General features: G+C 41.2%; 1 protein-coding gene across 3 annotated transcripts in view; it reads left to right on the top strand.

The window, feature by feature from the left end:
• agfg1a (ArfGAP with FG repeats 1a) overlaps positions 1–20,143 on the top strand; it is an 85,610-nt gene that overhangs the window by 59,408 nt on the left and 6,059 nt on the right. For 2 of the 3 annotated variants that reach the window (XM_070883880.1, XM_070883882.1), the window contains 4 exons: positions 7,910–8,104; positions 8,979–9,066; positions 15,565–15,641; positions 17,969–18,052. In XM_070883880.1, the coding sequence (XP_070739981.1) occupies positions 7,910–8,104; positions 8,979–9,066; positions 15,565–15,641; positions 17,969–18,052 (444 nt within the window). The remainder of the gene's footprint in view (positions 1–7,909; positions 8,105–8,978; positions 9,067–15,564; positions 15,642–17,968; positions 18,053–20,143) is intronic. The other variant, XM_070883881.1, reaches the window with a different exon arrangement.

Below are 20,143 nucleotides of genomic sequence, written 5' to 3'. Positions count from 1 at the left end.
ACATTACATGACATGAGAGGACCGCGAAACAGACTGGATTGTGTTCCACTTACCACCCTGTGAGAGTGGCTCAGCTCCAATGCCAGTGGTGGCACAGTTGCTATCACCAACCAGGGACAGGGCACGGATCTCGATGTCAGTCAGAGGCTCCTTTCTCCCCCCCCACCCCCCCCCCCACCCCGGGTACGCCGCTGATCGGCTTCTTCTGCAGAAAGTAAATTAAATCAAAGTAAACATCTTCAATCCATTTAAAATCGCAGACACACACACACACACACACACACACACTAAAAAGAACACTGCATTGACCCTCCTGTCATTGCCTGAAAGCACGAATACATCGGCGTAACCTTAAGATAAATAACATCATCCGTGTGACACGGAACCTACATTTACATGGCACATGGGGGGATGCATAAATAAAATCATTGCTACTCTCACCAGGTCGTTCCACCTCATACGGCACCTTTCCCCAGTGCTTACCATGGTACTTGTGGAGGACACAGCCTCCCCAATCTCGTCTCGCATCCTGTTGTATTCCTTTGGGGGTGGTGGGGGAGGCTTTCCACAACCACCCTTCGTTAGCATGGAGTACCCGTTTTATGCTTGAGAAGGGCAGGTAACTCCGTCTCGTCTAAGGCAGGCGGCCTCAACCTCCAGACCATTTTGACATTTCTGCGTTTGATTTTTTTAAAAATATTCACAGAATATTTCCGTTATGATTTTTGCTTTGTAAAATATGTCGGTCTTATTCAAACTGTAGAATTATTAGTTCTTAGGAATACTTTTTAACTCTGCAATGTGATTTTAAAGTAACTGCCCGTCGACTAACTTGCTGCTCCTTCTCACTCTTCCCCCCCTCCAAGTCACTGCACATGCGCGGGTGATCCCTGACCCCCGAAATCACGGGCAAAACGCTCCTGCGAAAAAAATCGTGCATGCGCAGTTCAGTGCCGCATCATCCATCAAAGAGAAAGTCGATCTGGATTGACTATTCGGTTACGTACCGCCCGCTGCATACCACCAACATAATGGCGAAAAGATTTTGAACAATTTTGTCCTCTTCGGTCTCGGCGGTATGCTGGTGGTTTGAAACGACGTACTGCCGAGAAATAGGCGGACCTTATGCATCGACCAATTTCGGGCCCCAAGTGTCGCGATCTCCTTCGGATGAGACATTAAACCGAGGCCCCAGTCTGCGCGCTCAAGTGGATGGAAAAGATCCCACGGCACTATTTCGCAGAAGAGCGGGGGAGTTATCCCCGGTGTCCTGGCCAATATTTATTCATCAATCAACATAACATAAAAAATTATTATCTGGTCGTTTGTGGGAGTTTGCTATGTGCAAGTTGGCTGCCGCGCTTCCTACATTACAACAGTGACTACACTCCAAATGTACTTCATTGGCGGTAAAGCGCTTTTGAGACTAACAGTGGTCGTGAAAGGTGCTATATAAATGCAAGTCTTTTTCTTCTTTCTCTGCCATTGGGCTATGAGTCATTGTTTTAATGTAGAGATGAAATAGGATTCATGAGAAATTGGGATGTAGAATGGTGATATTGGTTGCTGTTCAATGCAGTAATCTGTTACTTATATATAGACTCCCAAATAACTGGTAGGCCTTAAAAATAGCTTATTAGCACAGTGAGTGTGCTGTTTGCCAAAGATGCAGGCTCTTTTTTACATGCTCTTATTGCAAGATAATGAAATGCACAATATGACTTTACATCCTATGAACGCAGTTTTCCTCCCCCTCACCTCGCACAGCATGTGGACGCCTAGGTTAGCCCATGTAAGGTCTCTATACGGTAATCAAGAAAATATCAATCTAACCTTGGCCAGAAATGGAAGTCAGATTGCATTAAAAAAAAATTTTTTGGTGTAAATAAAGTGAGGCCTGGAGGCTTCTCTTCCAAGATGTCTTGATCCCAGGAGCATGCAGATGATTGCAATCCTTCATTGAGAAGGACCTGTCGTTGACTTGCCGCACCAATCATGTGCGAGAACTGGTCCAGCTATGACTTCTTTCCCCATTCTCAGGTGGCAGATAACTGGTGGAATAGAGCAGTGTTCCCCAACAAGTTTTGAACAATTTTCCAAAAATAATGCTATTTCTGATGCTTGTAAATGCTTTCCACCTGAGGCAAGTAACTGGCACAACATCAATAATGCGGAGTTTGCAGGTTAAGATATTTATATAGGATTTTAAACCATGGTTTCCTATTTCTACACAATTGTTGCTGAATTTTTTTCCTAATCGGAGAATAATGAGGCTAACATGTACTCTACCCGAGTGTATGTGAGGAGGGCATTTAGCTTGTGTAAATAATGCTACATTTTGATTAGGACATTTTTTAAATTGAAGTAAAGTTCAGCATTTGGAGGGGAACTTTATTTAGTAATAGTGGAATAAGTTAAAGAACTGTGAGTACACTGAGTTTCAGAATCCCAACAAGTATATACCAAGGAACCAGACAAATCCTTAATTCCTTCTATCAGCTCCTCAATAAGGAGCTGTTTGGGGTTTACCACCCTGCTGGAGTCTAAGAGCGAAAGATTCCTGAGTTTGGCTTGCTGAGCGGCCTTGCATCACCCAGTTTGGATTGAATTTGAGTTCACCTTACCAAGCCTTAAATTAAGATACCCACAAGCTATTGAATGAATGGTGACTCTTTCTTACCGAATTATCAAGGCAGAAGTCAGGCAACAAGTTATGCACTAACAACTGTTTATTGACTATGAAATCACAATTTTCACTACTTAATTGTAAAAACTGAGTATACTATCAATTAATAGATATTATTAGCTATAGGCAGGGTTACCTATAATTTTAATAAAATTAATATTAACAAAATGAATAACCAAAGTTGTAAAAGAAATTCATTAATGTCTCCATAATTCAGCACTAATAAAATTTGAGACTGTTAAATTATAGTTGAGATCAGTGTCTGAGACAACCGCAAATTGGTAAAATTAAATTAGGATTAAATCTCTAGATAGCTGGCAAGTTAACAACGTTAGACAGCCTGTCTATTGGATTGTTTAAAGTCTATATGCTGGTGGTTAGCAATGTTTCCAGAGCTTATACAGCCTCGTCCTTATGAGCAGCGTGGTTGAGTCAATCCTTGCTGGGACACAGGTATTAGCTTCTTAAACATCGAGTTGATAAGTGGTGACATGGTAATCTGTTCCACTTGGATCGTCCGTCTAAATCCACCTTGTGCACAGTGGCAATATCTGAGATAGCTGGCCTCCCTTGATCTCAAACATTTTACAGTTAAGTGACGCACGCACTTCTGCAAGTATCTGGATGGTATAGCTATTCAAGTTGACTCTTACTGTCTGTCCTGGAAACGCTTGGTACGTTTCTACATCTGCTAGGTAAAGGTTACTACAGAAGAAAACTAGCGAAGACAAGTAGAATCTTCTAACTAACGAGTTCTAATGAGGACAAACCAGGTCTAGGCGAGTCTGAGGGAATCTGCTGAGTCTGCCAAGCACTCCTATTATATACCTTAAATATAATTAAACCCCTTTCCAACAACAACAACTTGTATTTATATAGCGCCTTTAACAGTGAAACGTCCCAAGACGCTTCACAGGAGTGTTATGAGATTTTAAAAATTTGACACCGAACCACACACGGTGTAATTAGGGCTGGTGACCAAAAGTTTAGACAAAGAGGTTTTAAGGTGCGTCTTAAAGGAGGAAAGAGAGGTTCAGGGAAGAATTCCAGAGCTTGGGGCCTAGGCAACAGAAGGCACGGCTACCAATGGTTGAGCGATTATAATCAGGGATGCTCGAGGGCAAAATTAGAGGAGCGCAGACATCTCCGGGGGGGGGGGGGGGGAGGGGGAGGTGGGTGTTGTGGGGCTGGAGGAGATTACAGAGATGGGGGGGGGCGAGGGCCATGGAGGGATTTGAAAACAAGGATTAGAATTTTGAATCGAGGTGTTGCTTAACCAGGAGCCAATGTAGGTCAGCGAGCACGGGGCTGATGGGTGAGCTGTACTTGGTGCGAGTTAGGACACAGGCAGACAAGTTTTGGATCACCTCTAGTTTACGTAGGGTAGAATGTGGGAGTTCAGCTAGGAGTGCATTGGAATAGTCAAGTCTCGAAGTAACAAAGGCATGGATGTGGGCTCAGCGGCAGATTTGCTGAGGCAAGGATGGAGACGGGCGATGTTAGAGGTGGAAATAGGCGATCTTAGTTATGCTACGGGTACGTGGTCGATAGCTCATTTCAGGGCCAAATATGATACCAAAGTTGCGAACAATCTGGTTCAGCCTCAGACAGATGTTAGGGAGAGGGATGGAGTCAGTGGCTAGGGAACAGAGTTTGTGGCAGAGACCAAAAACAATGGCTTCAGTCTTCCCGATATTCAATTGGAGAAAATTTCTGCTCATCGAGAACTGGATGTCGGACAAGCAGTTTGGCAATTTAGAGACTGTGGAGGGATGGAGAGAAGTGGTAGTGAGGTAGAGCTGGCTGTTTCCACAACATGTGGAAACTGACGCGTGTTTTTGGATGATGTTGCCAAGGGGCAACATGTAGATGAGAAATAGGATCCATCCAATTGATCAGTCTGAGTGACACATGTAGCAAAAGGTTCCCTCTTTCTGGTGTCAATCACTTCTAGCAGTAAGTAAGTGACCTAGGAAATCTCAGGATAGCCCTCTTTACTTTTCAGTCTCTTCTTTAACAAAGGGTCCCGCACAGGACATAAGAACATAAGAAATAGGAGTAGGCCATACGGCCTCTCGAGCCTGCTCCGCCATTTAATACGATCATGGCTGATCCGATCATGGACTCTGGTCCACTTCCCTGCCCGCTCTCCATAACCCCTCCTTTATTCCCTTTAAGAAACTGTCTATTTCTGTCTTAAATTTATTCAATGTCCCAGCTTCCACAGCTCTCTGAGGCAGCAAATTCCACAGATCCACAACCCTCAGAAGAAATTTCTCCTCATCTCAGTTTTAAATGGGTGGGCCCCTTATTCTAAGATTATGTCCTCAAGTTCTAGTCTTCCTTATCAGTGGAAACATCCTCTCTGCATCCACCTTGTCAAGTGCACTCATAATCTTATACGTTTCGATAAGATCACCTCTCATTCTTCTGAATTCCAATGAGTAGAGGCCCAACCTACTCAACCTTTCCTCATAAGTCAACCCCCTCATCTTCGGAATCAACCTTGTGAACCTTCTCTGAACTTCCTCCAAAGCAAGTATATCCTTTCCTAAATATGGAAACCAAAATTGCACGCAGTATTCCAGATGTGGCCTCACCAATACCCTGTATAACTGTAGCAAGACTTCCCTGCTTTTATACTCCATCCCCTTTACAATAAAGGCCAAGATTCTATTGGCCTTCCTGATCACGTGCTGTACCTGCATACTAACCTTTTTATGTTTCATGCACAAGTACCCCCAGGTCCCGCTTTACTGCAGCATTTTGCAATCTTTCTCCATTTTAAATAACTTGCTCTTTGACCTAACACTTTCCAACATTATACTCCATCTGCCAAATTTTTGCCTACTCATTTAGCCTGTCTATGTCTTTTTGCAGATTTTGTGTGTCCCCCTCAAACATTGCTTTTCCTCCCATCTTTGTATCGTCAGTAAACTTGGCTATGTTACTCAGTCCCTTCCTCCAAGTTGTTAATATAGATTGTAAATAGTTGGGGTCCCAGCACTGATCCCTGCGGCACCCCACTGGTTACTGATTACCAACCCGAGAATGAACCATTTATCCTTACTCTCTGTTTTCTGTTAGTTAGCCAATCCTCTATCCATGCTAATATATTACCCCCAATCCCGTGAGTTTTTATCTTGTGCAGTAACCTTTATGTGGCACCTTGTCAAGTGCCTTCTGGAAGTCCAAATACACCACATCCATTGGCTGCCCTTTATCCACCCTGTTCGTTACATTTACATCCTCAAAGAATTCTAGCAAATTTGTCAACCATATGATTTCCCCTTCATTAATCGATGCTGACTCTGCCTGACTGAATTTTGCTTTTCCAAATGTCCTGCTACTGCTTCTTTAATAATGGACTCCAAAATCTTCCCAACCACAGCTGTTAGGCTAACTGGTCTGTTGTAGTGTCCTGCTTTTTGTCTGCCTCCTTTTTTAAATAGAGGCGTTACATTTGCAGTTTTCCAATCTGCTGGGACCTCCCCAGAATCCAGGGAATTCTGGTAAATTACAACCAATGCATCCACTATCCCTGCCGCTACTTCTCAAGACCCTAGGATGCAAGCCATCAGGTCCAGGGGATTTATCTGCCTTTAGTCCCATTATCTTAATGAGTAACACCTCCTTAGTGATTGTGATTGTGTTAAGTTCCTTCCCCACTATAGCCCCTTGACTAGCCACTGTTGGGATATTGTTAGTGTCCTCTACCGTAAAGACTGATACAAAATATTTGTTCAGAGTTTCTGCCATCTCCATGTTCCCCATTTCTAACTCCCCGGTCTCGTCCTCTAAGGGACCAGCATTTACTCTAGCCACTCCTTTACAGTGGTCACAGGAAGGCCAATGGAATATTGGCCTTTATTGCAAAGGGGTTGGAGTATAAAAGCAGGGAAGTCTTGCTACAGTTGTACAGGGTATTGGTGAGGGCAGTGAAGGGAAAGGTGGAAGGAAATTAAGACTTTAGACTGGCTGGCAAAAACTGGCAGGACCAAATAATGCATGGCATATTTGTGTTGCCACCTAAGAACTATTGACTAGGCCTGTTTCTTCCAAATAGGATTCCTTTATCTAAGTCTTTATGGCTTAATTCGCTTTAGGAACGTTCATGGTTTTAATTAGTTTCTCTTTCACAGTCATTTCCTCGCATTCAGTTCAACTGGCAGATGAAGTATAATGTGGATAAATGTGAGGTTATCCACTTTGGTGGTAAAAACAGAGAGACAGACTATTATCTGAATGGTGACAGATTAGGAAAAGGGAAGGTGCAACGAGACCTGGGTGTCATGGTACATCAGTCATTGAAGGTTGGCATGCAGGTACAGCAGGCGGTTAAGAAAGCAAATGGCATGTTGGCCTTCATAGTGAGGGGATTTGAATACAGGGGCAGGGAGGTGTTGCTACAGTTGTACAGGGCCTTGGTGAGGCCACACCTGGAGTATTGTGTACAGTTTTGGTCTCCTAACTTGAGGAAGGACATTCTTGCTATTGAGGGAGTGCAGCGAAGGTTCACCAGACTGATTCCCGGGATGGCGGGACTGACCTATCAAGAAAGATTGGATCAATTGGGCTTGTATTCACTGGAGTTCAGAAGAATGAGAGGGGACCTCATAGAAACGTTTAAAATTCTGACGGGTTTAGACAGGTTAGATGCAGAAAGAATGTTCCCAATGTTGGGGAAGTCCAGAACCAGGGGTCACAGTCTGAGGATAAGGGGTAAGCCATTTAGGACCGAGATGAGGAGAAACTTCTTCACCCAGAGAGTGGTGAACCTGTGGAATTCTCTACCACAGAAAGTAGTTGAGGCCAATTCACTAAATATATTCAAAAGGGAGTTAGATGAAGTCCTTACTACTCGGGGGATCAAGGGTTATGGCGAGAAAGCAGGAAGGGGGTACTGAAGTTTCATGTTCAGCCATGAACTCATTGAATGGCGGTGCAGGCTAGAAGGGCTGAATGGCCTGCTCCTGCACCTATTTTCTATGTTTCTATGTTTCTAACTACTGCCTCCATTTTGAGTGGCATCTTTAAGCTAAAACTCAATTTTGAGAACAAATGAGCCAATTTAAAGGGCATTTTCTTTAGATTGTAACCCTTTCTATTGTAAGTGTATTTTGTAGCAAATCATCGTGTTTTTGTGTTCTGTATTTGCTGCTATGGTTTCTGTAGTGCTGATGGCCAACTTTTCTCCGACGACTCTTGTTCTTCTCTTAACAGGTGGATCCTCTGCATCAACTAATGCTAACTTTGCAAATTTTGATAACTTCCCAAAATCTTCTAGTGCCGACTTTGGAACTTTCTGTTCCTCTGGGAATGACACATCAGTAATCAAAGCGCAAGCTGTTACTCAAGATAAATATGCAGCACTTGCTGACCTGGATAATGTTTTCAGCTACAGTACATCTACACAAGGTAAAACCACACCTGTACATTACTCAGCTGCAGTAAGGCAGTGAACTATGTTGCAGTAAAGGTAGTTGAGTCATCAGTCCTTCATTACCTAGCCTAAATGGCTTTTTGACATGTGTGAGCTTGGGCAATGAGCATTTTCGTAGCATTGGACGGTTTTTGGGAAGATGGGGAGGTATTATAGCTGAGCCTCATCATCTCACTGACATTTACACACATGCATGTCCCAGCAGCAGGAGTGGGAGCACCCGTCTGACCTGATGCCTGTTATATCCCCACTGCTGCCCAGCTGAAATCACCAAAAATACCTGTGGCCTTCCTGGTCTGTTTAACTCCGTAACGCATCACCAGTGCATATACCCACTGAGTCTTTTTTAAACCCATCAAATCACGAAATTTGTTTGGGGATTTTTTTAATTCAAATTTAGTTCCTTACATTTTCATGAGATTCAGGAACAGCCCTTATTGAGATTAGTTACCTCTAACAATAGTACAGTTGTTCATGACAAAATATTAGAAAGGAGCTACTGTTGGAGGTGAGGAATCTATGATTAAAGAGGAAATATTCGACTAATTAGTATCTCTTGTCATGATTGATGAATAACATTATATCGTGGGATGCAGTGGAGGATGCTGACTGACCCATTTTAGCTCAATATGGCTGTTATGTCATCAGGCCCAGCAATTCGGTTAAATAAAAATCTTTCACTATTTTTCATTTTTCTTAAACAAATTAAACCTCAATTATTATTTTAATATCAATGTTTTCACAAAAGCTGATATTTGATATTTGCATTATTTTAAGTTCTAAAGTATGCTCTTACAGGCTCCGTAATCATCTTTTTGAATTATTTATTTTTGTTCCTCCCTCATATAGGGGCAAGTAGTCAACTAACCAATTTCGGCTCAACGTCTGTTGGACCTTCTGCGATGACTGCCAATCAGTCAAGCTCCTCAACAAACAAGTATGCAGCACTAGCAGAATTATATAATGTCTTTAGCTCTCCGGCACCCACTAGTAATGTATTTAGTGTAAACAGGTAAAGTGCGCGGTCTCCCTGGCACTTTAGAACATAGACTTTCTAAACTCAAAACAGAAATGCTGCATGCAGCAAGTTTACAGTCCTGGAGCTGTGGCCACGTGAAAACCTAACCCTGTGAATCATCCTCCAAAGACAGGACTGTCAGATTTAGGTGAAAATTCAGCAAAGATTCACTGGATAAGATTTTCCTTCCTCTCACTCCAGTATTGTACAGTCTTGTTTTTAGTGAATGAGCTGTGGGTTTGGGGGATTATTTTACAAGGATATCTCAATAACTATTAATTTTATGGATTACTATAATGAGAAATAGTTATCAAAAGAGCCTAAACTGTTGCATTATATATTTGCTTATAGCTGTACAAAAGCTTGCGCGATAATGTATTTTTATTTTAAAAAGCTAAGGTATATACATGTGGTTAGGGTCTTGTTCTTTGAAAGAAGTTCCACCTCTGCGTAAAATAGGCTATTACTGATTGGGGAGAGGGAGTAGAAGTAGGCCAGATTGCCAAGGGCAGTCCCTTTTAAAGGACTTTGTCAGCTGCATTCATCTTGATCAAAATATCTTCCTCCTACTCTGGCATATATAAGGATTCATTCTGGGCCATGACCTTGGTTCATGTGTCAGCTGTGGCTCAGTGGGTAGCACACTCACCTCTGAGTCAGAAGGTTGTGGGTTCAAGTCTCACTCCAGGGACTCGAGCACACAAAATCTAGGCTGACACTCCAGTGCATTGCTGAGGGAGTGCTGCACTGTCAGAGGCGCCGTCTTTCGGATGAGACGTTAAACCGAGGTTCCATCTGCTCTCTCAAGTGGGTGTAAAAAAGATCCCACGGCACTATTTTGAAGAAGAGCAGGGGAATTATCCCCGGTGTCCTAGCCAATATTTATCCCTCAATCAACATAACAAAAAAAAAACACATTAATCTGGTCATTATCACATTGCTGTTTGTGGGAGCTTGCTTCTACACAAATTGACTGCCGTGTTTCCAACAACACTTCAAAAAGTACTTCATTGGCTGTAAAGTGTTTGAGACATCCGGTGGTCGTGAAAGGCACTATATAAATCCAAGTCTTTTTTCTTTGACCTTATGAGACGGCATTGTTCTCGACATCAGTGGATAAACATCTTGCATTTAACATGAGCATTAAATGGTGAGGCTTTCCTGGATGTATGGAGAGATGACAACTGCCTATTACTAGTTCTGTGTTTATCTGCCCCCCCCCCCCCTCCCATGCCCCTCCTCTTCAAGAGGTGTGCGCTAAATTGGTGATTCTTCAGGTTGCTGTGCCACACATTGTTCTCCAACTGAGTTAGCAGATCTGTCTGTCTGGAAACCTGAAAGTTTGATCAATGTCGAGCAACGGGAAGTTCAAGAATTAAGTTTTACTCGGTATGGAATTAAGAGAATATTTTTTCCAACCAGATCTCAGGAATTTGCAGAAAAAGCTGTTCTTCTGGACATTGTGCAACTTCAGAAGACAGTGTTGTAGACATCAGTCACTGGGAAAGGTCCATGATATTCAACATCAATTTTAAAACCAGTAACCAGCATAACCAGAGGCAGATAATGAGGCGAGCAGAAATAGGCCAACTGAAGTAGTCCGCAGTGGACTGATACTGAAGTGCAAGGTATCCCCCAGAGGAAAATAGTATTGATAACTAAGTGGGGGGAAAAAACTTAATGAAACTTTCTAATAAATTTTTTTTAAATCTTTCAAATAATCTATTCGAGGACTATTTCTAGAATGAATAAGGGCAACGTTTACAGCAGTGAAAAGGCTGATGAGACATTTCTAGGAACATTGTGGCTAGGCAATTTCCTCTTTGTCCCCTCCTCATTCAAATCTTATTTATATGTGGAGGTGGAACAAACATGGATGAAATCACCATTACCCCTCCTTATTTACCCCTTCCTCTTTGTTAGTTTTACCCCATATGCTACATAGAAATCCTTAGCTGAGAAACTTGTAGGGAATCATACTGAAACACCAGGAAGATGCAACTGCTGTGATGTAATGTTCTTAAATTCCAAGCTAACAGCTCATCCTGTTGCTGTTTTCTTTGGCTTTTATTCCATTACAACGTCCATAAATTGCTTCATATTTATTTCGGATTTCTGTCCATTTGACCTGTCCATTGTCCCTTTGTCCCCATGCCACCAGATAAGCATGTGAGGCCCCAATCATGTGTATGTTCATGTAATAAACTGTCCATTTTTGTCGTAACAGTAAATGGAAAACGGTTTAAAGTTCCAGCAAAGGCTGTGTGAGCGTCTTTTAAATGTCAGTTAATGAAGCAACATGAGATATAGCAGACCCTCTTATTGACCAGAGAAAATCCCAGTCTTCAGGATTTCGTCATAACTTTCAAGTTTTTATTGTCGTCATGACATGAAAATAATTAAAATGTTTCTATGAAACCTTTCCATCATTTGGTGTTCCTCAGTCACTTGCCCTTGAAAACCATGGCAATAGCAAAATGTTAAAAACAGACAAAAACTGGGTTAATGCTGTTTCTGTTTTGAAGTTAGTAACGTTCTGGTATGGAGACAGGACTATGTTTAACGTTCTCACCGACTCATGAGAGAGTGCAGAATTTTAGTTCATTTGGTCTAATGTTTATGGAACACTAGATCACATAGATATCATCTTTTTCCAAAGACGTGTGTGTAATTTTGTTGGGCTGTGTGCAATGATAGATTTACTTGAAATAAAAAATTGTTTTGTTTTCATGTAAGACTCCACACATCATTCAGGTAAGGAAAGAAACGCAACCAGAAAAATCAGATGGCTGCCTGTCCCTTCCAGAGATTTCAGTCCAGAACTACATGATCTTCACTTACTGCATCAGTAAAACCTCCAATCCCTCTCCCCTCTGCTGCGTCGTCTCCCAATGTTCGTATCAGTTAATGTCATGGGCTGGTCCTCTCTCTGGGTGAAGTCAGCAGTACACCGAGCCTGTCCAGTCATTTCTTGCAGCGAAAAACCTTTTCACCAGTTTGTTTGCATGGTTTTGCATGTGCTCCCGAAGTTGTATGCTGTTTACTGTTGTAAAATTCCGCAGTGGGTTCAGGAAGTCATTCCAATGGCAGATTTGCAATTGCAAGCTTCAAACATAATTAATTTTAAATGGAGGGCCCTTGTAGCCGCAAGTAAAGCAGACAAATAATGAGGACAAACAACTAAATACCTGCATTTCAAAGACACAGTCATTTACATTACAGAACAAGAGAACACCTCAAAGAGTTGTTTGTTCCAGCTCCTAAAGAGGCTATCTGCTGATTAAAATGACTACTTTAGGTAAATGTCATTCTAAACCTAATCACTTTAAGTGTGCCTTTCCTACTTTTTTTTTGATGCTGAACTGGGACGAGCCAGGAGTGCACCGCTCTGTGTGACCACCTGATACTATGCTCTGCTTGGAAGCTGTAGTCACACTGGTGCTGAACTTGTAGTCTGAATGCTGAGACAAGTTATCAAAGTTCAGCACAACCACGCCAGAGTTTCAGTCCCTGTGCACAATGAGTCCAGCCTCCGGCGATGCAACCATCCAATCAAGCCAATGATTTTGTGAGAATTGCACCATAATCAGTGACTTAGATGAGTGGACCGAGTGTAATATATCTAGGTTTGCTGACGATACAAAGCTAGGTTGGAAAATAAGTTGCGAGCAGGACACAAAGAGGTTGCAAAGGGATATAGACAGGTTAAGTGAGTGGGCAAGAACATGGCAGGTGGAGTATAATGTGACGTTATCCACTTTGGTAGGAAAAGTAGAAAAGCAGAATATTTTAAATGATGAGAAACTGGAAAATGTTGGTATTCAGAGGGACCTGGGTGTCCTTTTACAGGAATCACAAAGTTAGCAGGCAGGTACAGCAAGCAATTAAGAAAGCAAATGGTATGTTAGCCTTTATTACAAAAAGATTGGTGTATAAGAGTAAATAAGTCTTACTGCAATTATATAGAGCCTTGGTGAGAACTCACCTGCAGTACTGTGTACCATTTTGGCCTCCTTACCTAAGGAAGGATATGCCTGAGAGGGAATGCAACAAAGGTTTACCAGACTGATTCCTGGGATGGGGGGGATTGTCCAATGAGGAGAGATTGAGGAGACTAGGCCTATATTCCCTAGAATTTAGAAGAATAGAAAGTGATCTAATTGAAACCTAAAATTCTTACAGAGCTTGACGGGATAGATGTTGGGAGGATGTTTCCCCGTGGCTGGGGAGTCTAGAACTAATAAGAGTCACAGTCTCAGAATATGGGGTCGGCCATTTAGGACTGTGATGAGAAGAAATTTCTTCACTCAAAATGTTGAATGTTTGGAATTCTATATCTAAGATGGCTTTAGATGCTCAATTGTTGAGTATATTTAAGAGATCGGTGGATGTTTGGATATTAAGGGATATGGAAAGGTGGCGTTGAGGTAGGTCAGCTATGAAGAGCAGGCTCGAAGGGCTTACTCCTGTTCCTATTTCTTACGTTCTACCACTGAGTACTTCCAATAGAGTAAGCATGACCTGTGGAATGCACTGACCCCTGAGTCAAGGAAGCCATTTCTAAAGAATGCCTTAAAACCTAAGGTCTTGACCTTTCCTATAAGGGAAAGTGTTGCTGAACAAAGTGATTACTAGCAAAAATGAAAGTGCATGGAATTGGATGCAACTTTGCGACATGGGTTGGAAATTGGTTGGGAGGTAGGAGATGGAGAGTAGGAATAAAAGTGACAAAATGTGTGCTTCCCTAGACTATTTAGGAAGTGCCAGGTGACCAAGAGATGGGCTACATTTATTCCCATTTTTTTTTTGTGGCCTTGTGTTCTACCCTAATCTGGGTATTTGTTACTGAAGCAAATCCTTAAAACCTGGAGCATTTCTGTTGGTTACCCTGCCAAATATCCTTGGCAGTTTACCCTGGATGGTGGACATGTAATCTTTGAGTGTTTCTGCTTTCACATCACCATCAATAAAGACAGTGTTCTAATTATTTTGAGTGAGTCATTCCCCACCCACTACATGCTAAAACCACAATTCATCTCGCCATCAAGAAACACCGTTATCTGTAAATATGAGCTGATCATTTATTTCCAGTTGTTTTTTGGCTTAGCAACATTTTGCCAGAGTGGAAATGACCTCACCTGGATAATTTAAAAATTGGACACAATGGAAGAATAGCATTAAGAAATAAACAATTTCCAAAGCTAAGACAGTTGGTAAAATCTGCCCCCTTAGGATCATATATATGTAAACCAAGTTAATTTTCTATTTTTAAAATTGTGCAGCAATCAGTTAATGGTGGATACATTGCTTATACATCTCTACCATCTAACACTTCTTGTCTCAGCTGCCAGGAAGCTCGTGCAGTCTGGTAGACCTGTGCTTAACATGGCCCGTCAATCTGAAGCAGATGGGTCTTGTGAGATGCCACTGTAGGGGGCAATGCGGAGTATAACTAAATGGACAGAATTTACAACACAAACCGACCATTTGGCCCAACTAGCCTCCTCCCACCCCGCATCTAACCCTATCAGCATATCCTAAATGACACACAATGTTTTGCTTATCATATGTTGTTTGAGTGAAGGTTAGGGTTTACATATTTGCCAGATCCTCTCATTTGGACTAATTTCTGTTTTTTAGTGGCCCATAATTTCCTTGTGTGTTTTTTTTTAAGAATCCCTAGTTTTCAAGGACACTGATCTGTATGAGCAGAGTTTGTCAATGCTCTGAAGTGTTTACATTTTCAGTTGTTTAAACCATATCCTTTTACTGTCTATTGAGCACACTAAAATATTACATGTTTAATAGTTCTATCTATTCCAGTGTTACAGGCAGGGGTTTTCTCTCCTTCCTAAAGATCATAAGGGAGTGAGTCTACGCATCTCTTCACAAAACCGAATATACCGCCTCTGGTCGAAAAGAACTGGAGATGACACAGCAAGGGGGCAGTCTTTATAGACACAGTAAGTGAAGATCACACAGATCTGACCTGAAACCTCTTAAAGGAACAGGTATATCTGATTTTCCCAGTTACGTATCTCTCCTCACCTATGGTATATGGGGTCTAAACTTCTTTCAAAGAATGGTTGTTACACCTAAAGGTGAGTAATCCATCTTCAAAATGGAGGTTGATTACAATCTCATATGGTGATAAAGTGCTACCGTTTGATCAGCTCCTAATGTCCAGCCAAAGCATTGCATGTAAATTATTTTCTGTGTTGCCCTGCCTCCTCAAACACTCAATCAAATAATTTCGGCTCCGGGTACTGTTAGTACTAGTCGCATGGTAATAAAGAAATTATCAAAACGCTTTGTGCAAAATGGCAATCTTGGTGGAATTTGAGAACTATTGGTTCTAATGCCTTACTCTTCTGTATTATATGTGGAGACTGTTATAAAGACCGTTTTCTCCTGCAGTGTGTTTGGAACAGTACAAAGTGCTCCAATGGCACAGACTCACCCTGGGGTCAGCACTACACCGGCAACTTTTGGAGGTAAATCTTCTATTTTGCCGGGACAAATTTATTTTTTGGTAAACATTAAAAGTTTTTTTTCCACGATTAAACATTAGACCTTTCTAAATTTTGGATTTGAGAAGTGAAAATATGTGGTAACAAGCTGTAGTTTCCAACAAGTTGTGTCGCTGAGCAATAGGATGCAAGTTTGTGCTCGTTTGTTCCCTGTGTGATGAATTCTTGATGTCAGGGAACCATCGAAGAAAGCCCAGCTACTTCAGAGAGGGGAAAAGTCAGGGTGTGTTTTGACCCTCGTTCTTCCATCCCTTTCAGTATCTCCTTGCCATAACTCCGAGTGATCAGTAAGTGGTTTTATACCATGTATTATACCAACTTAAAAATAAACTCATAGGACACATTATAACACAAGGTTTTACTGTACTCTCTCCATTATCTTTACTTACTGTATAGTGGATTTTTTAAATATGTCCTGTCTTGAATATAAAACACAACATAAACTGGGACCTTTGAAATCCAAGATTCCTTAGCACATTGATCACAATAGCATGACTCTCAGTTCATCAGTAGTTGCAGCAGTCTTCTATTACCAAATGCACACGTTTAAATGTCTATATAAAATGGGAAATAAAACATATGTTTACATTTCAACTGGCAAAAATTACTCTCCATTAGTAAAAATGTAAATGGTTTGGAAAATGAGCTCAACTATTGCCATCTAAAACAGATCATCTGCTCAATTATCTCATTGTTGTTTGTGGGACCTTGCAGTGGACAAATTGGTTGCCATGTTTTCTTACATTACAACAGTGACTATACTTCAAAAGTACCCAAGTAGCTGTGAAGAACTTTGGGATATCCTGAGGACGTGAATGGCACTATATAAATGCAAGTTTTTATTCTTTAATCCAGTCAAAAAACTCGGGTGACAAACACCTCCCTGTAACATGTACCAATTGTTGGTTGAGAGTAAGCAGGCAACCTGCTCCCTGACCTATGCCAATGCTAATCTTTATCTGTCAGCTTTAATGATGACTTCGAGTTGACTTACCCTTTTAATTTATTTCCTCCCTTTGATGTGTGGAAGGTACCTAGTCTTTGCGTTGATGGCATGGCCAAGATTGGGAACTAACCCCAAAATCACAGGCCTTCTCAGGTTTTACTTTCACTTTTTAAAACTTTTTAGATAGTGAAAATTTGTTTTAAACTTTCATCAACTGTGGTTAGAAGAAAATCAATGTGTTACTGTAGCTGTCTTGGATTTCAACCAGGCCCAGTATTATATTCCAGCCGTAATGTAGAAATATATAGTAAGTAAATTAGATAATGTAGAGAATACAATAAAGCTTTATACGTGTTACAATAGCAAAATATGTGGCCTCTGGTTCAGTCCTGTCAAGATTCAATCCCCTGGGTTGTGGTAAATCAGCCAATCTTCAGTTGCTTTAGAATAACTGGCCTAGGGAAGGATAGACTTGCTGACATTTATTATCTAGCCACAAATATGGAATGGAAACATTTTTATCATCGCCTTTGGAAGAGGTGTTAGGGAAAGAAAATCTGTTGCACAATATAATTGCACAAGTATCAATAGCAAGATATATACAGTTTTGAAGTTTTTCATTTCGTAGCCATCCAGAAGGGGCAGGATGTCATTAGGAAGGGCCAAATGCTTCTGCAAGCTTAGGACAACAGCACGCTCCTGAAGAATTGCTGGAGTCAGAGTAAAGTCCATTATCAACTCTACAAAAAGTGGGAGAGACAGATAAGGGCACTGTCAATACTGAGAGAATGGTGGATAGGCAGTGGGAGTGAAGAGCTGCCAACACACAGAGAGAGTGTCAAGACAGAGAAATGGAAGGAGTGGACAGCAAAATATATCTGAGAATTAGCGAGAGATCTATGGAATTATTTAGAATGTGCAGAAAGTGTGTGGGGAGGAGTCATTCCATTTAGTTGTAAACTTGTGCACTGCCCCTAAATGCATCACATAATCCAAATATAGGTACAATGCATCATGGCCAAGATGTGAGACTTCATTGATAAGAAATGGCATATATAAAATTTGGTTATGATTGAATCTATTCAAAATAATTGTTTGTGAGAAAATTGTAGACCTCTTGATCGTGGATCATGTGACATGGATTTTTAGCAGATTACACCCAGCAGTTGCAGCTAAGCATGCTTTTACTGTTCTCACTAAAATGGAAGTGCACTTATTTGGATTTCGCCTGCTCATTCACAGGTTTTTCTAACTGAAATTTGAAGTGCACAAAGTCCTGTATGCTGATACAACAGCACAGTTGTACATCTGTTGTAATGAGCTTTTCCTGGTTGTGCCTTTTCAGCAGCAACCAATCCATTTGTAGCAGCTCCTGTTTTGCCAGCAACTGCTGCCACAAACCCGTTCCAGACTAATGGAGGAACTGCAGGTATGGATAATGAGCCATTGTGGCGACTTGATTGAAACACATTTGTGTCCGTGATGTGACGTGTCTATTTTTCTATACTCTATTTGAAGTGCATGCATTATTGTGGAGCCAGAGAAACAATGGAAAAGACATCGTCAGCAATTTATGATTTGCAAGGCAGAAGTTCCTGGTGTAAACAAACTGGCCATTCGTAATTGTAGGTGGTGGGAGTATTATTCCTCTTTCACTGATGGTATTTTTGAAAAGTTTTGGCACAGAATGTTCATACAGGTTTGTCTGCAATAAAGACCTAACTGTTTCATTGCTTCATAATAGCATTATTGAAATGGTCATAATGGACTTGAAATCTGGCATCATATTGGGTAGAATTGTCATTGTTGCTAATGTTCTAACCTATTACTGTAGCAACAACTCCCCATCCAGACAGCCGTATTTCTTTCACAGAACCAGTGGCTTGGAATATAACCAAATCTTTACAGAGGGTAATGAAGGATGAGTGCCTGAGGGACTGATCATATTTTTATCCTGTTTCATGCCTGGCCTTGACCTCATTTTCAACTGAAACTATTCTAAATGACCCGAGGCTCTGAATTTTAAAACAGCGTTGTCTTTGAACACCAATAATACGTTTGCAATTGTTACAAGTTCTAGAACCTGGGGATTTGACCACAAACTTAGAGGAGGGTGGGGTGCACAGATGGTTTAGATTTAACTACTTATGCAGAACAAGGTAAATGTGTGGAATGGATTACCCAGGACGGCAGTGAAGGGCTGATAATATAGAAAAAGTTAAAGGAGATTTGGATTTGAGGGTGTGGGCAATTGAAAGTTAGTTTCTTTGAACCCACTAGATAGACTGCAGTTGTTTCCTGTTACAAATCTTTCAAGGTTGCTACGCTCTGCGAGCAGAAGATGGGCTTGAGGTATAGCTGAGAGTATACAATGTTTCTCAAAGGTAGATTGTGAAGCTGGGTGAAGTATAGTACCATTATTGGTAAGGGATGATATAACAGCTGGAGCAATCCAGATATAAATTAGCAATAAGGCCAACAAAGTACTAATTGCTGTCAAGCTAAACAGGGCTAGAAATTGGCCAGCCTTGTGCCCGTTTTTTCGGCGATATTTCGCTGTTTCTGGCAGAAAAAAGGTGACCAGGTAAATTGCCCAAAGTCTTGTGCCGGCGGTTTTGAAATACCGCTGAAAAGCGGATCGCCGGCTTGCAAGACGAAAAAAAGCACTATCGCTTTAAATTGGCCATTTGGCGCACTCGTATTCTGGGTGAAAAAAAATGCCCGAGAAAAGCCTGCATTATATCCCTAGAAACAGCGGTAGGTATGAGGACCCGAAAAAAAGGTAAGTTAAAGTTTTTATTAAAAAAATGTATTTGCTGCGATTACTTAGTTACGGGTCTTCTAAATGTTTTGTGATTTTTTTTTTTTGCTTTTTTTTTGTGTTTTCCTCCCTTCCAGGGCCCTGTCTTTTAGCGGTAATAGACCTCGGACTAAAGTTGGCAAGGACCACGGTTTCCACCACAAATCCTCATGCAACTCCAATTTTTACAGCTGGGCGCATTTTTTTGGCCAGTTTTAGACCTTTTTTTTTTAAAAAAAAAAGGCGGTGTGATTAGCTGTACTTTTGGTGAAAAATGCCGAAAAAATACCGTTATCACCAAAAGATCAATTTCTGGCCCATAGATTTTAAGCTGTATAGGCAAGTAGTACAGGCTGCAGAGAATCACAATATACTAAATCTTGTGATAATTAAGTGAGAATTGGGTAGATATTTGAGGGAGTGGGTGATGGTTTTTGGGATGGCCAAATGGGAGTCTTTTCCAGTCATGTATTTTCCTATAACCGAGAATTTCAATGTCCCAGTGTTGAAGTAGTCAGGCCAGAGGTAACTAAAAATAAAGAGTAAAAGTACACACAGCAGTGACACAAAAATGAAGAGGTGAAAGTACAAACGCTCTTCATAGAGGTAATCAATTACCCTTTCTTAACAAAACATGATGCAGAGTACAAAAACAGATGCCATTTTTTTTAGTGCTTAGCACGCCACTTGAACTTGGATGTGGGTGAATAATTGGCTGTT

Source organism: Pristiophorus japonicus, chromosome 6 (genome assembly GCF_044704955.1).
Source record: "Pristiophorus japonicus isolate sPriJap1 chromosome 6, sPriJap1.hap1, whole genome shotgun sequence".
Taxonomy (NCBI): domain Eukaryota; kingdom Metazoa; phylum Chordata; class Chondrichthyes; family Pristiophoridae; genus Pristiophorus; species Pristiophorus japonicus.
Note: the sequence above shows the minus strand (reverse complement) of the source record. Positions and strands in the feature narration are given on the sequence as shown.